The following is a 16,674-nucleotide window of genomic DNA, read 5'->3' as shown; positions in this document are numbered from 1 at the left end:
CATACAACTCATCCATCTCCCAGACCGATTTTGACACGACCAAGTTCAAACAAAACACGTCCGTGTTTCGCCTCAACCTTAGAACACACTCGTTTCAGTGAGCGTGTTCAAACTCAGAACACCACTTGATCGTAACTTATGTACACATGACCATATATAGAAATGTACACGACCGGGTTTGACATCGTTTACATCAAAAACCCTAGCCCCACATGTCCTCACTTCACAACACAACAAACACTGCCAACACAACCGACAACCAACATATATTCTTCCAAATCCCCTATATTCCAACTCCACCTTCTCAACATTCCAACCTCACAGTCCATCTCCATGTTTTAAATATTCTAACCCTATATTCCACTTATTATATTTTATCTATTTGGAGTAAAGAGGTAAATTTTAAATTACTTTTTTCTTTATTGTTTTGTATTTTATAATATAAAAAATTATAAAATGTGTAGCAAGTATTTTTTGTGATTATAGAATTATATTGTATGAAAAAAATAAATATTATAAAGATAAGTTCTATATAATGTATTTTTTTTCATTAATTAATGCATAAATTTTTGTATTTTATAACTAGTGTATTGAATATATGTTATATTATAACTTGTATTGTAGGAAAAAAATCATTATAATAGAAATAAATTACGATAAGGGAAAAAATGTTGAAGAAATGTGTGATGAAGATATAGACTTAGATTTCAATAAAATTAGAGAAGAAGATGAGTGGAATGAAATGCTTAATGAATATGATTTTGAGGATTCAAATTATATAATGGAAGAACAAAATTCAGAAGATGATATGATTGATCGGTCATTGTTTGAGAGCAATGTAGATATGAATGAGTTTAATGAAAATCAAAGGGTCGTAGTACACCAAAATTCTGAAGATGAGATGTCACTCGGCGATTCTAAAAAAAAGATTAACCAGCTTTGTCGAGTCCAATGTTGATGAGATAGAGTCGTATGTCATTTACGATACAATGTCAAAGTATGATCCCACTTCTAGTCTTAGAATGATTTTTAGCTCGAAAAAGGAATTTAAAAGTGCAGTTCAGAATCATGCTATCAAGACAATAAGAAGTTTGAAATTTGTCAAAAATGATAAAAAAAAAAAAAAAAAAAAAATTATGTCCGATATGCCGTTGAGAATTGCAATTGGAAAATAAACGCATTGAAGGTGAATGATCAAGCATATTTTCAAGCCGAAGTGTCAGTGCCACGCGACACCGGAACACTCATTCATCAACCAACGAGCCCTACGTTGTGGCGCTAAAGCTAAAATAACCACTACAAATAACTAATTAGAGATTTAAAATTAAAGCTCACCGGCTTAAACCAAAGATTAGTTCAAAAGACCTTAGTTCTTAAACATTAATAATGGATTTCAAAAGCATTCTAGAAGATAAAGTAGTTCTAATTCCCCCAATGGATCATATGACGTGCATACATTATTTAGGTATAATAGAAGCACCATTACCAACAAAAATTTGTAAAAAAGGGGTCAACACGACTGTCGAGTAACACAATTAATCAAAGATAAATTAATACGGTATAAATTATGATTTACGTGTAAATGCCACAAAATCATTTGAAGAAGATAATTAGAATTAAAATGTCACATATCACATAAATATAACTCACACACACAAGTCTTTTAAGCCTCTCTTATATCTATTTTTTGTGCTCATATAAGAGTGATGAACACATCATGAAGAACACTCCACTAGGCCTTAATCAGGGCCGGCTTGACCCGGTTTGTCAACCTTATTACTTCGTATGACATGCCACATAATTACACATAGCAAATATAGAGTCACAACCCTCAAGAAAAGCTCCACAATAAGTACATAAGGGTTCGAAGCCCAAAGTACACGTAAGTTAATTTATTTATTAGTTTGCGAGGGGCGCCAAATGGCCCACAACTCTCTAGTCTCCTGTATAACATACCAAGAGGGGATTGTACGCAATCCATCCCTCTATCACGGATGACGGTCCAAAGACCTTTTCATCGTGAATGACGGGAACCTCGGAATCACCCAAAAAGGGAACCCGCCATCTCAATCCTTCGGCCTAGCCCATTCGGGTTCTAGTTCGAGGTTAGCTAGTTATCCTAAAATACCGGTATACCCTCACACGTTTGTAAGGCACAGAGGTGAAAGGCTATGCCTTATCATCCAAACAATCGACGAGTAGTTTCAATTACCAATTTGACGCAATACTCAACATGCTATTAAGCAAATTTTAAAGAGAGCTTTAAACTCAAACCGTTCCAATTGCCAATATTTAACCAAGCAAAAAGTAGAATATTAAAACCCAACAAGTTCGTTGAAATATCACTTTCTTTCGCCTAATAAATATTTGAATAATATGTCAATCCCAATAGACATAATCTAAGTTAAAATATCATAATATTTAAACATAATCATAGATCTTTTCCCAAAAAACATAACTAGGTTAGGGCAAAACTAGGGTTTCTAACCCATTTCACAAATCATTCACTTTCCTAGTTAAATTACCGTAAAAATTTTCCTATAAACCCTAAAAATAATTCTAATAAACTTCCTAAAGGGAAGATAGGAAAATCCAAGGTTTTAGAAAAAACTCATTTAAAAGTAATTCCAAAGAAACCACCAAGAATTAACAAATCGGTTTAGAAACAATAACGTATCAATTATCCAAAATTAATTCCATTTAACTTACAAGAAGAGGTGAAAAGAAAGAGTTTTGAAGAAGAAAACTTCCAAGGAAGAAAATGAAGATGTTGGGCGGCTGGCTGGAGGAAGGGTTGCTACCTCTCTATTTTTTTCTTTTAAATAAATATAATTGAGTTGCGCATTTTTAAATCCTTGGGCCCAAAATGGGCCAAATTAAAACCTTTTCACTACAAAAATTAAATCAAGTCAATCAACTCATAAAATAAAAATATTACATATGCCTAAAAAAAATGAGGCTCAAAATAAAATTTCTCCGACCCTGGCTCGGACCCCGGCAAGTTCCGGCGATTATTTTTACGTGGGGTAAACTGTTTGTTTAGTCCCGTAACTGGACCCCTTTATCATTTTAGTCCCGTAAGTGGAGCCTATCGCAAACTAGTCCCAAAAATAAAAAAAAATTTGTTTTTTTAGTCCTCCGGCACCGGAGACACCCGCTTGGCTCCCCCTTTAGGACATTTCATCCTCGAAATAAATCTGCACGCTCGAAGCTACCTCAAACAACTCTGGATATTTTCCTCGATTTTCTTTCTCAGTTTTCCATCTCGCTTTTTCAATCCCATGTAGCTACCACACTACCTTTACCATCTTTATCTCACGGTTCCACATCGATCTAACTTTCAATGCCTCAATCTGAATAGGTTGTTCCACGTACACCGAATTCTCACGAAGATCCAAAACTTCCGACTGAAGTATATGAGATGGATCAACCACGTATCTCCTCAATTGAGAGACATAAAATATATCATGAACCCTTTTCAATGTCTCCGGAAAAGCCAACCTGTAGGCCACTTCTCCAATTCTTTTGATAATCTCGTATGGCCCCACATACCTTGGGCTCAAATTTTCCTTAATACCGAATCTCTTCACACCCTTCATCGGTGAGGCCTTAAGTAGAACATGATCACCCACCTAAAAATGCCCATCTCTCCGAGCAAGGTCGGCATAGCTCTTCTAACGATCTTGAGCGGCTTTCATCTTAGTCTTGATGCTACGATTCTGATTCATCATCTCCTCAATCATTTCAGGTTCCAATACAACCCTTTCGTTTAGGTTATTTCAACACAATGGCATTCTACACTTCCTCCCATATAAGGCCTCAAAGGGTGTCATCGTAATGGTTGTTTGATGGCTATTATTATAGGAGAACTCCACCAAAGCCAACCGATCATCCCACCGACCTTGAGAATCCAATGCACAAGCTTGCAACATATCTTCCAAAATCTGAATAGTGCGCTCATTCTTCACATCGGCCATCGGCTGAAAGGCCGTGCTCATTCTTCCCAAAAATGCGACTGAAAATGAGGGTCACAATCCGAAACAATCACCTCCGGGACTCCATACCTCTTCACCACGTGTTGGACATACAACCTCACCAACTTTTGCATGCTCAAAGTCATTCTTATTGGGATAAAAACTGCTGCCTTAGTCAATCGATCAACAACCACCCAAATGGCATCTGTGCTCGATCTCGACTTTGGTAATCCGGTCAAAAAATCCATAGCAATCGAGTCCCACTTCCATTCCAGAACCTCTAAAGGTTTCAACAAACCCATAGGTGTCTTAGGCTCCGCCTTGTCCTTTTGACAATTCAAACACTTGACGACATACTCCGCAATGTCTTTTTTCAACCGTACCACAAAAAATGTCCTTTCAAATCTTTATACATCTTATCACAACCCGGATGCACTGAATATGGAGAGCTATGAGCTTCTTTAAGTATCTTCTCTTTAATATCCCCGACCAATCCTTTGGCACACACCATTTGTCTCAAAATCTTAGACTTCCATCCCGACCAATATGGAATTCGCTTATTTCACCTTGTTGCACCATCATCGCTAAGTCGAGTAAATCATCATCATTAACTTGAGCATCCTGAATCTCCCTCAAAATCTCGGGGTCAACCGACAAGGCACCCATATATCCTTCAATCACCTTAGGACCCACTACCTGAATTTGTAACTTCTCGAACTCATGACACAAGTCTATGGGTAATGTCATCGAACATACGTCATGACTTGACTTCCGGCTCAAAGCATCAGCAACCACATTTGCCTTACCTTCCTGATATAAAATCTCCAAGTCACAGTCCGTCACCAACTTCAACCATCTACGTTGCCTCAGATTCAACTCCCTTTAAGTGAATATGCATTTCAAACTCTTATGATCGGTGTAAATTTTGCAATGAACTCCGTAAAGATAATTTCGCCATATCTTGAGTGCAAACACGACAGCCGCCATTTCCAAGTCGTGAGTCGGATAGTTCTCTTCATGTGGTTTGAGCTGCCTCGAAGCATATGCTATCACCCTTCCATCTTGCATTAACACACACCCCAATCCTCGTCTTGATGCATCGCAATACACATCGAACTCTCGTCAATTATCGGCAATACTAACACCGGTGCAACCATCAACCTCTGTTTCAACTCTTGAAAAAGCTTGCTCGCATAAATCATTCCAAACCACTTTGACATTTTTCTTCAAAAACGATGTTAATGGTCTTGTCAATCGTGCAAAGTCTTGCACAAACATCAGATAATACCCGGCCAACCCCAAAAAGCTCCTAATCTTTGTCTGCATCTTTGGTCGTGGAAAATTTTCAATAGCACTCACCTTTGATGGGTCGACCGAAACACCATCCCTCAAAATAACATGCTCTAACAATGCTACTTCACCGAACCAGAACCCACTTCGATAATTTAGCATACAATTGATTCTCCCTCAATACCTGTAGCACTAATCTGAGGTGATTCGTATGGTCCTCCTCGCTTGAAGAATACATCAATATATCATCAACGAAGACTATAACAAACTTATCCAAATATGGCATGAAGACTCTATTTATCAAGTCCGTGAGGGCAGCTGGAACATTCGTCAACCCAAACGATGTCACTGTAAACACATAGTGCCCATAACGAGTCCGAAATGCTGTCTTTGGAATATCACCGTCTGAAATCCAAAGTTGATGATATCCCGACCTTAAATCTATCTTCAAAAATACGCTTGCTCCTTTCAGTTGAACAAAGAGATTGTCAATCCTTGGGAGAGGGTACTTATTCGTAACGGTAACTTGATTAAGTCCTCGGTAGTCAATGCACAACCAAACACTACCGTCCTTCTTAACAAACAGAACGGGCGCTCCCCAAGGAGAATTACTTGGCCGGATATACCCTTTATCCAACAAATCTCGAAGTTGCTTATTCAATTCAGCCAACTCCTTAGGTGCCATACGGTAGGGAGCCTTAGACACCGGTTCCACTTCTGGAACTATATCAATCCTGAAATCTATCTCACGGTGAGGCGGCATCCATGGTATCTCATTACGAAATACATTTGCAAACTCCGTCACCACTGAAATATTCAAAACCCGACTCTCATCTCCCAAGACATCATGCACTTCACACAGGAACAACGGGTGACCCTTAGGAGTTAGCTCATGCAAAGAGAAAACATAAACTATCTTAATCGATGGGAAATAAAGAACCTCCTCATACACAACTTCTCCACCGCAAGGACTCTGAAGAAATCTTCCTCCCACCACAGTCTACTTGGGCCTGATAGGTAGCCAACCAATCCATACCCAAAATGATATCGAACTCCGCCAATTTAAGCTTCTCTAGATTAGTAGAAAATTCTATGTCTCCGATCATGACAGACACTCCTACGAAAAGACAATTACAAGGCACTAGCTCTCCTAAAGGTAGTCTAATCTCTACCGAAACCTCTACTTGAAAATCTAATTCTAGCTTCTTAGCATACTTACTCGATATAAAAGAAAGGGATGCGTCAGACTCAAAGAGAATAACTAAAGGCGAAGAATTCACCAAGAACATACCAGTCAGGATGTTTCCCTGGTTCTCCACAGCTTGCCCTCTCGTCATGACATTGATGTGACTTCTCTGGCAACTCTTTTCTCCTGATCTCGCACGTTGAGGTGCCACTGACGGCATACGACCTTGTTGCTATGGAACCGGAGCCCTCTCAATTGCATTCGGAGCTCCAACTAACTTGGGACGAAATCTCTTGACATGTCTTGGCTCATGGTAGTAATAGCAAGTGAAAGGCTGGCCATCACAACGAACTCCCGAATGAGACTTTCCACATCGGTTACAAACAGTCAGACCACCATAATTGCCACTCAAATTCCCGGGAGTGAATTTAGGGAGAGATGCATAAGGCGCACCCGGAAACCTCTCTGATTGATCCTTTTGCTTATGGTTCTTAAACCCCTTATTCACCTTTCTTTTTCCTCTATCTGCCCTACGGATTTCATTCCTCCGCTCATCATACGATATCCGATTTACCCAATAGATGTTAGCAGCCTTCTTGTATACCTCATGAAGGGTTGCCACACTGGAACCGGCTAAAAACTGCTGAAGGTCTCGATTCAATCCACCAATAAACCTCGTCAACTTGCATCGATCATTCGCCGCCAAATCTGGAGCACAGACAGCCAGCTCATTAAAATACGTGAAGTACTCCTCCACTGTCATATCACCTTACACCAGGGCACTAAACTCATCCTCATTTGCTTTCTGAAGGTGCGGAGGATAAAAGTGCACCCTTATCATCACCTTAAAGGCCTCCCACGGTAATCCAACTAAATTACTCCCGGAAGTCTTCTTATTATTCCACCACTTCTTCTCCAATCCTTCCAAGTAATATGCGGCTATCATAGTCTTCTCTCATTTTGGGCATCTCACCACCTCAAATATCATCTCCAAATGATCCAACCATTGTCCTAAAATAGTCGGATCTGATTGACCAGTGAAACTCGGAGGACTATGACATGACACTGCATCCATAGCACTCCAGGGTTGCTGAGTGAACTGTCCCATAAATTGACGAAAGATTTCCAATGTTGGATTTGAAGGTCGAATGAGATTCTGGACTGAAGGCTCAGGGTTTTGGAATTGCCTACTCTCAACCTCTTCATGGGACTCAGGTGCTATAAGAGGCTGATGAGCACGCCTAAGGGGCATTGAGACTAGACCTAATAAGCTCTAACTAATCAAATAGCATAACCAATGCACATAAACATACATAATAAACATAAAATGCAATTCATTCTATGAATGGTCCCAAAACATGACTAAACCCATGATCTGATTGATTTTAGAAATTCCGAAATTTTCAAGTTTTATTAATCAAGAAGCATGAGCCTTTAACCTAAGCTCTAATACCGACTGTAACACCCCAGTTGGCTCAAGCCGGAATATCACCGTCATACCACACCAGAAAACTCCTTCATCAACCAACGAACCCTATGTTGTAGCGCTAAGGCTAAAATAACCACTACAAGCACCTAATTAGATATTTAAAATTAAAGCGCACCTAATTATCATTTAAATAAAGAAATTTTGAGTCAAAAGCATAAAGTGAAGATTAGTTCAAAATGACTTAGTTCTTAAACACTAATAATAGATTTCAAAACCATTCTAGAATAAAAAGTAGTTCTAATAACCCCCCAATGGATCATATGACATACATGCATCATTTAGGTATAATAGAAGCACCATCATCTACAAAAGTTTGTAAAAATAGGGTCAACACGACTGTTGAGTAAACGCAATTAATCAAAGATAAATTAATACGGTATAAGTCATGATTCACGTGTAAATGCCACAAAATCATTTGAAGAAGATAATTTGAATTAAATTGTCACATATCACATAAAGATAACTCACACACACAAGTCTTTTAGTGCCTCCTTTATATCTTTTTTTATATTCTCAAATAATAGTAATGAGCACATCACGAAGAAGACTCCACTAGGCCTTAATCAGGGCCGGCTTGACCTTGTATTCCAACCTTATTATTTCGTATGATACGCCATATAATTGAACATAGCAAACATAGGGTCACAACCCCCAAGAAAAACTCCAGAATAAGTACATAAGGGTTCGAATCCCAAAGTACACATAAGAAAATTTATTTATTAGTTTCTGAGGGGCGTCAAACGGCTCACAACCTTCTAGTCTTCAGTATAACATACCAATAGGGGATTGTACGCAATCCATCACGGATGACGGTCCAATGAACTTTTCATCATGAGTGACGGGCACCTCGAAATCACCCAAAAAGGGAACCTGCCGTCTCGATCCCTCGGCCTAACCCATTCAGGTTCTAATTCGAAATTAGCTAGTTATCCTAAAATTCCGGTATACCCTCACGTGTTTGCAAGGCACAGAGGTGGAAGCTATGCCTTATCATCCAAACAATCGATAAGTTGATCGGACTCGACAGGTAGTTTCAATTACAAATTTGACTCAATACTCAACATGTTATTAGGCAAATTTTAAAGAGAGCTTTAAACTCAAACCGTTCCAATTGCCAACATTTAACCAAGCAAAAAGTAGAATATTAAAACCCAACAAGTTTGTTGAAATCTCACTTTGTTTCTCCTAATAAACATTTGAATAATATGTCCATCCTAATATGTATAATCTAACTTAAAAAATCATAATATTTAAACATAATCATTGATCTTTTTGCAAAAGCCATAACTAGGTTAGGGAAAAACTAGGGTTTCTAACCCGTTTCATAAATCATTCACTTTCCTACTTAAATTACCGTAAAAATTCCCTATAAACCCTAAAAATCATCCAAATAAACTTCCTAAAGGGAAGATGTAAAAATCCAAGGTTTTAGAACAAACCCATTTAAAGTAATTCCAAATAAACCACCAAGTATCAACAAACAGGTTTAGAAATGATAACATATCAATTATTTAAGATTAATCTTACTTACCTTACGATTAAAAGACCAAAAGAAAGATTTTTGGAGAATAAAACCTCCAAGGAAGAAGAGGAAGATGTTGGGCGGCGGCTAGCTGGAGAGAGGGATGTTGCCTATTTTTTTTTTTTAAATAAATATAATAGAATTGCGCATTTTAAAATCCTTGGGCGCAAAATGGGCCAAATCAAAACCTTTTCACTATAACACTTAAATTAAATCCTTCAACTCCTAAAATAAAAATATCATATAAGCCCAAAATAATTAGGCCCAAAATAAAATTTGTCCGACCCTGGGTCGGACCCCAGTAAGTTCCGGCGACATTCTGACGATTATTTTTACGGGGTATTACACTTTTTCTCTTCTGTTTAAAATGTGAGATGTTTGACTTTGTTTACTTTGCTTGAGAATATATATGTGTGTATATATATAACATATTTTGGTTTTTATTATGATATTGATGGTGACAATATCAGCAAATGAGGCGGAAAGATCAAGATCGACTTGCAAGGATGGATGCTGACTTCCAGAAAATAAAGGAGCTGCGTGAGTTTTCTTAGCAAAAGGAAGATTGATTGAAGGCTGCCAAGGAGCATACAACCAAGAACCGTCAGAAACGACAAAAGAAGAAACTGAGGAAAAAGCTGTTGGAAAATTATTATATCGCGAGAATATCAAATAATAATTGAAAAATACATTTCAATATTAAAATAATTTAAGGAAATAAATTTGATAATCAATAATAATTTATTGAAATAAATTCGATAATCATGACAATTTTATCGAAATAAATTCGATAATCTCAATAATTTTATCAAAATAAATTCGATAATCAATTTATCAAAATAGATTCGATAATCACATCGAATCGAGGTAGAACCTCTCTCCGTAAAAATGAATATGCTCTAGTAGTGCCTCCGGTTCATGGCGTAACGTTCCCAAAGATAAAACGACGTTTGTCTCCAAATTAGGAGGCACCCTAATATTTCGGAGCTCCGACAAACTAAAATGAGGGGACTAGAGCTATGTCGGGAGGCTTAATATAAGTGCAAATTACCGGAATATTTACCGAAAACTTAGAGAGGAAGAGAGGGATAGAAAATAGTTCTCTTTTGGTTTGGTGTGTAAAATGAAGTGGTGAAGAGGGCCTTTTATAGGCACTCCACTCCTTGGGAAATAAATTTCCCGAGTTGAAACCATCAGCTCTTAATTCCAGTAACTTCCAGTCATAAATATTAAATTTAATTCCAGTCATAAACACCAATTTAATTCCCATCATAAATATCAAATTTAATTCCAGTCATAAATATATTATTTGAATTTTTAAATTTCAAATAATAATTTATTATACATGCATATAATTATATTTTTTGGATCTGGACAGGTGGTACGCGTGTCTGTGGCTTATCGGTATTTATATGCCTAACCACACTATTAATAACTACCGTACTACCTGCATGCATTTCAACTCACCGAATAATCGGTTTCGGATTAATTAATTAACCAATTTTCCAACAAAAAGAAAAAATGAGTAAACCCGAAAATGGTGGACTTGAGTATAACAAAGAGCAAGAAAAATCTTCAGATGATGATGGTGATGGTGAATCTGAAAATTAGAAATGTATTGAGAGAAAGCTTGTGTGCTTTTCTCTTTCTTGCATATCGGATACATACCGTTTGGAACTTGCTGGATTGTGCAGTAACCTTTGAATGTTGTACATAGTTTGATGCTATTAATGCTATATCTTGAACACTGGTTCAAAGATACTTCCGTTTTATATGACAAGGCTTGTTCAAAGTTGTTGGTTGGAATTGATTATATGACTATGCTTGTTCAATGTGTTATGATGGACAGAAAGCATAATAGCAGCTGCTGCTGCACAAGTTGAAGTTTCCCAAAATGAAAATATGTAATGTAATTAATGGGAGTGGAGTGGAGTATAATAATTTAGAAGTTAAAGTTGATTTTCGTAAGATTATTTATTTGGAGTACAATAACAGCAGCAATGTTGTGGAATGGTATTATTCTTAGTGTATTTCAAAGCATTAATTAGGATGAGAAATTTCTCTTATTTATTAATTAATTTATCAATCAATTAGGTTTGGTTTCCCATAAGTGAAACTAAACTAAACTAGAAGATGTTTAATGGATGAGATGAGATGTGAGACTCCTCAAAATTAAATAGAGACTGCTCAAGAACCGCGAATACCTCAACCTCATATCGAAGAAGTACTAGTGGAAGGGAGAGCAAGAGAGCTTTCAAAAGTCCTATTAATCTTGGAAGGAGTTATATATATATATATACTAGACTTTGTTTGGTTTCCATTTGAAGTTATTTATTTATTTATTTTAACTTAAATAATATTTTAATATAATTATTTGAAACACAAAAATATTATATTAAAATACTTTATAAATCAAAATTTAAATTTAAATTTATTTTTAAATCAATTTCAAGTAACAATCAAAACAAAATAATAAAGAAAAAAAACAAACAAAAAAAAATTAATGGGTCGCTGCATAACCGTTCATGTGTTATATAATAATAATAGTATAGTATATAAATATATACGTGTGGATGTCGTATATGGTATTTTATATGTATATAAGATAATGTATGTATAGATGCAATGATGACAAATGAAATGAGATTCATCAATAGACTAAATTGCATAGATAAAATTGAGAATCTTGCGAGGAAAATAATTATCTTACAAAATGATTCTACAAGCCTCTATTTATAGGCAACTAAGATATTAACATAAGGTTACAAAGCATCCACGTATGTTTTTGGTGTACACTACGTGTGTAATGCCTCGATTTTGGAGTGTATAAAATAATATTATTATAACAAATAAATATTTTTATAATATTTTGGGATCAAGAAATTAATATTTTGGAATAAATTTTATTCTTATTTTGTATATTGATTATAATTATAGAGACGATTAAACAAATAAATATCGATAAAAATAAATATAATATATAATAATATAATAATAATAATAATGATAATGATAGATATGATGAAAATAATATTAATAATAACGTTTAAAAATAATAATATAAATTATATATATATATGTAATAGACAAATAAACCAAACCCAAATTAGGAAATAGAAGCAGAGATCCGCAGGGAGAAAGAAAGAAGGGAGAAAGGAGAAGAAAAAAAAAAGATTCAAGTCGTCTGATTTTGATTTTGATTTCGGTATTGTATTTCTTGTTATACGTAGAATTTAATTATGAATTTTGATATGAATTTCGATATTGGGGATATTAAATTAGAAATTTTTCAAAAATTCATAACTGGCTATTTGGCTATTTAATCAACTAATTTCTTTAGTTGATAGCCTATTCGTAGTTCTAGCGTTATATTTTGAGAATTTCGTATCGATTCGAGCCGAATTGAAAACGGTATTGTATTATGTTTATTCGTATCTTTAAATATTTTTATTTAATAATTGATATAAATATTATGAGGTATAAGAGTTTTATAGCTAGAATATCGTATTCTACTAAATATAAAAGTTTGAAACCCAACGAGCTAATTATAGAATTTTGAATAAGCAGGTAGCTCCTATGAATAAGCATATAGCTCAGCTGATTTAAGTAAATAATGGGGCAGGTGTACGTTGGAGGAGATTTGGGTGAGATTGCAAAAGCTAGGGAGTATCGATAAGAGGTAAGTATTAAGGAATTAAATCTAATTTTAAGAAATTAGGTATGCATGTTACATGCGATTCTGATTAATATGCTAATGTGATATTATGTGAATCATTTTGTCAATGCATGTATATATTTATACATATATGTGTGCGTATGCATGTGGGAGACTTTACGGTTTAGGATATTTGATATACGTATTTGATCGCGTTGGTGAATTTATAAAAATGAGGATAGGTGAGTTGTCTCACCAACCCTTTTTGGTAAATTCACTTATTTGGCATGTTGCATACATATTGCACGGTTCAGATATGTTTTATGGATCTATCGTTTAATCGTCGTGTGCGGTAGTGCTAGGCGAGGGCATCATCTGGGGTTAGGATATTCGACTCCGATGTACCGTAACACTTTGGCGATAGTGGACGATAGTAGTCGGACAACTGGGTGACTTAGTCGCACGGTCATTCAGGGATTAGACCCATGGTAGTTGAGACGTATTTGGTCTATCATTCGTGTTAGGTGTTGTTCCACTCATTGGAGTAGCTACTAGTGAGGTCTACTGGTAGTTTAGGATCATATGCCAAACTCCAAACGTGATCCCGTTAGGGCGCGTGAGGAGGAGTAGAGTTTCCGGGTTTCCCTTGGGTGGATCCAGGTTGCATGGATTCTACTACATTACACGGGATAGGGCTAGTCAGTGGGGGTCCTATCTTCGCTATCACAGACTATGGGGCGTCTTGTGGTTAATGGCGACAACGTTCGGCTATCCATGTATTGATCGTGGGATTCGTATGGTGGATATATGGGAATGACCGGATGACCGTTATATTATTATGGGTTTATTAGGTCCTTCCTTGAGCTGAGAATTTTTCGGCTATTTATTGATGATGGTCTAGTGAGCTTGTTATTACGGGGCCGAGGGTATTCCGGTTGCTCACTTAGACAGATGTAATGAGCCTATGATTATGGAGCTGAGGTTATTCCGGCTGCTCACTTCGGCGGATGTATATATATATATGGATGTGCATTGTTGTCGAGTTTGATATCTTTGTTGCATCATTTCACTATTGGCATGACATGACACGGATTTTATGATTTACAGGAATTAGACTTTATTTTAAAAAGGTATGAAATGACATATTTCACGTTAGTTCTTAAAATGGATTTAATTCTAGACTGCTTTTAAGAAAAATATTTGTTTCAAGTATGCATGGCACATCCAAGACAGGGGACGTCTCGGGATATAAAAAGACGGGCTGAGTGATTGAACTTACATCTATTGTATTATATGTAATTTTTTAACCGGAAAAAACCTCTTGTTTAGGAGCGTATTTGTAAATATTCATAAATCATATTTTGTTATATAATAATGCACTTTTATGGTTAATTTTAGCCTTAACACTGTATTGTGGGGTCCGAAGTAGAAGATGACGACCTCATGATGCAGTGTGGCGGTAGCATTTCCAATATGAGCCAACTGGGGGTGTTACAACGTGTATGTAACACTCCCCCTTGAATGCTTTTATATTAAAAATGTGGCTCGTTAAAAATTTATTCCAAAAAAAACCTTGAGGAAAAAATCCTAATAAAGAAAAAGAGTACAACATTGTTGTATTACTATGCTCCCCTATTTTGGATTTTATTTGATGTCTTTCATCCGATGAATTCCAATTCCTTGTACCAATTTGTTGAATGTTGCAATCGGAAGCGGCTTCGTGAATAAATCTGCAAAATTTTCAGACGATCAAATTTGTTGCACATCAATTTCACCATTCTTCTGAAGATGATCGTGAATGAAAAAAAACTTTGGGGATATGTGCTTTGTCTGATCGCGTTTAATATATCTTTCATTTAATTGAGCCATACAAACTGCATTATCTTCAAATAATATTGTAGAAGGTAATACATCATCAGAAATCAAGCCATAATTTTTTTGAATATGGTGAGTCATAGACCTCAACCAAACGCATTCATGACTGGCTTTGTGAATTTCTAAAACCTCAGTATGATTGAAGAAGTAGCTGTTACCGTTTGTTTAGCAGATCTCCAAGAGATTGCGGTTCCACCACAAGTAAATAAATAGCTAGTTTGAAATTTTGCTTTATGTGGATCAGAAAATTAATCAACATCAGCATAAATAATTAATTCATTTCGAGATTCACTCGAATAAAATAGACCAAGGTCATGAGTCCCCTGAAGGTAACGAAAAATGTTTTGATATTGTTCCAATGGCTCTTTGTGGGGGATGCGTTAATCCTGGTTAGTAAATTTACTGAAAAAATATATATCTGGTCCGGTACAATTTGCAATGTACATTAATGTGCCAATAGCGCTGAGATATGGTATCTCGGGGCCAAATATTTCTTCATTTTTTTTTCTTTTGACCTAAATGAATTTTTACTGGGATAAAAGGATCTGACCGCTATTGGTGTACTCAAAGAGTGAGCTTATCCATATAAAATTGTTTCAATACCTTTTGGGTATATAAAGATTGATGAATAAATATTCAATTATTAACATAATACACTTGTAATCCCAGACAATATTTTTTCTTTCCAAAATCTTTGATCTTAAATTTTTTTTTTAGATATTAAACTGCAAGTTAGATCTGTTAAGAATTTTTAATTAAATTGAGATCATCAATATATATTGCAATAATGAAAAAATTTGATCCATTTTTCTTTATAAAGACGCATGGCCATATTGGATCATTAGTATACTTTCTTTTATTAAAAATTCACTGAGACGGTTATACCACATTCGCCCTTATTGTTTAAGTCAATATAATGATTTTTTCAATTTGATGGAATATGATTCCGTTGGATTTAATTTGTATGCTTTAGGCATATTGAATCCCTCATGAACTTTCATATAAATATTAGTATCCAATGAACCATGAAGATATGCAATAACTATGTCTAAAAGATGCATATCGAGCTTTTCTCGCACTGCTAGGCTCACAAGGTATCTAAATGTTATACCATCGATAACCGGAGAGTATGTTTCATCAAAATCTACTCCAGGTCTTTGTAAGAATCCTTGAGCTACAAGACGAGTTTTATATCTCACAATGTCATTATGCTCATTTATTTTTCGTACAAACACCCATTTGTATCCAACTGGTTTTATACCATCTGGTGTTTAAACTATTGGTCCGAAGATCTCCTCTTTGTTTAATGAGTCAAGCTCTGATTGAATTGAATTTTCCCATTTATGCCAGTCATTTCTTTGTTGACATTCATGAGCCGGTTTTGGCTCTAGATTCTCATTTTCTTACATTATATCAAGTGTTAAACTGTATGCGACAGCATTAACAATAATTGCCTCTTTACGGTTCCAACATTTTCTTGAAGTGACATAGTTAATTGAGTTTTCTATCATCTCATCATGTTCTTCAACATCGTGCTCTTTTGGAGCAAGTATTTCAATGTCGACTTCCTCATTAGATTGAGGTTTATCAATGTCATTCCTGATATTTTCATGATTATCATCATTCATTCCTCTTTTCTTTCGAGGATGTTTGTCTTTGGAACTGAGTGGTCTACCACATTTT

At 35.8% G+C, this 16,674-nt stretch overlaps 2 protein-coding genes across 2 annotated transcripts; both read right to left on the bottom strand.

Annotated features, from left to right (window-relative positions):
* Positions 1-3,287: 3,287 nt before the first annotated feature.
* On the bottom strand, positions 3,288-3,599 carry LOC127249055 (uncharacterized). The gene has a single exon (XM_051271646.1). The coding sequence runs from the start codon at positions 3,597-3,599 to the stop codon at positions 3,288-3,290; it is 312 nt and encodes a 103-aa protein (XP_051127603.1).
* A 395-nt stretch (positions 3,600-3,994) lies between these two features.
* LOC127249054 (uncharacterized) lies at positions 3,995-5,042 on the bottom strand. The gene is made up of 3 exons (XM_051271644.1): positions 4,948-5,042; positions 4,541-4,854; positions 3,995-4,341 (listed from the first exon to the last, which is right to left on the bottom strand). The coding sequence occupies exons 1-3, from the start codon at positions 5,040-5,042 to the stop codon at positions 3,995-3,997; spliced, it is 756 nt and encodes a 251-aa protein (XP_051127601.1).
* Positions 5,043-16,674: the final 11,632 nt, after the last annotated feature.

This window comes from Andrographis paniculata, unplaced genomic scaffold (assembly GCF_009805555.1).
Source record: "Andrographis paniculata isolate CXL003 unplaced genomic scaffold, ASM980555v1 Contig35END, whole genome shotgun sequence".
Taxonomy (NCBI): Eukaryota; Viridiplantae; Streptophyta; class Magnoliopsida; order Lamiales; family Acanthaceae; genus Andrographis; species Andrographis paniculata.
Note: the sequence above shows the minus strand (reverse complement) of the source record. Positions and strands in the feature narration are given on the sequence as shown.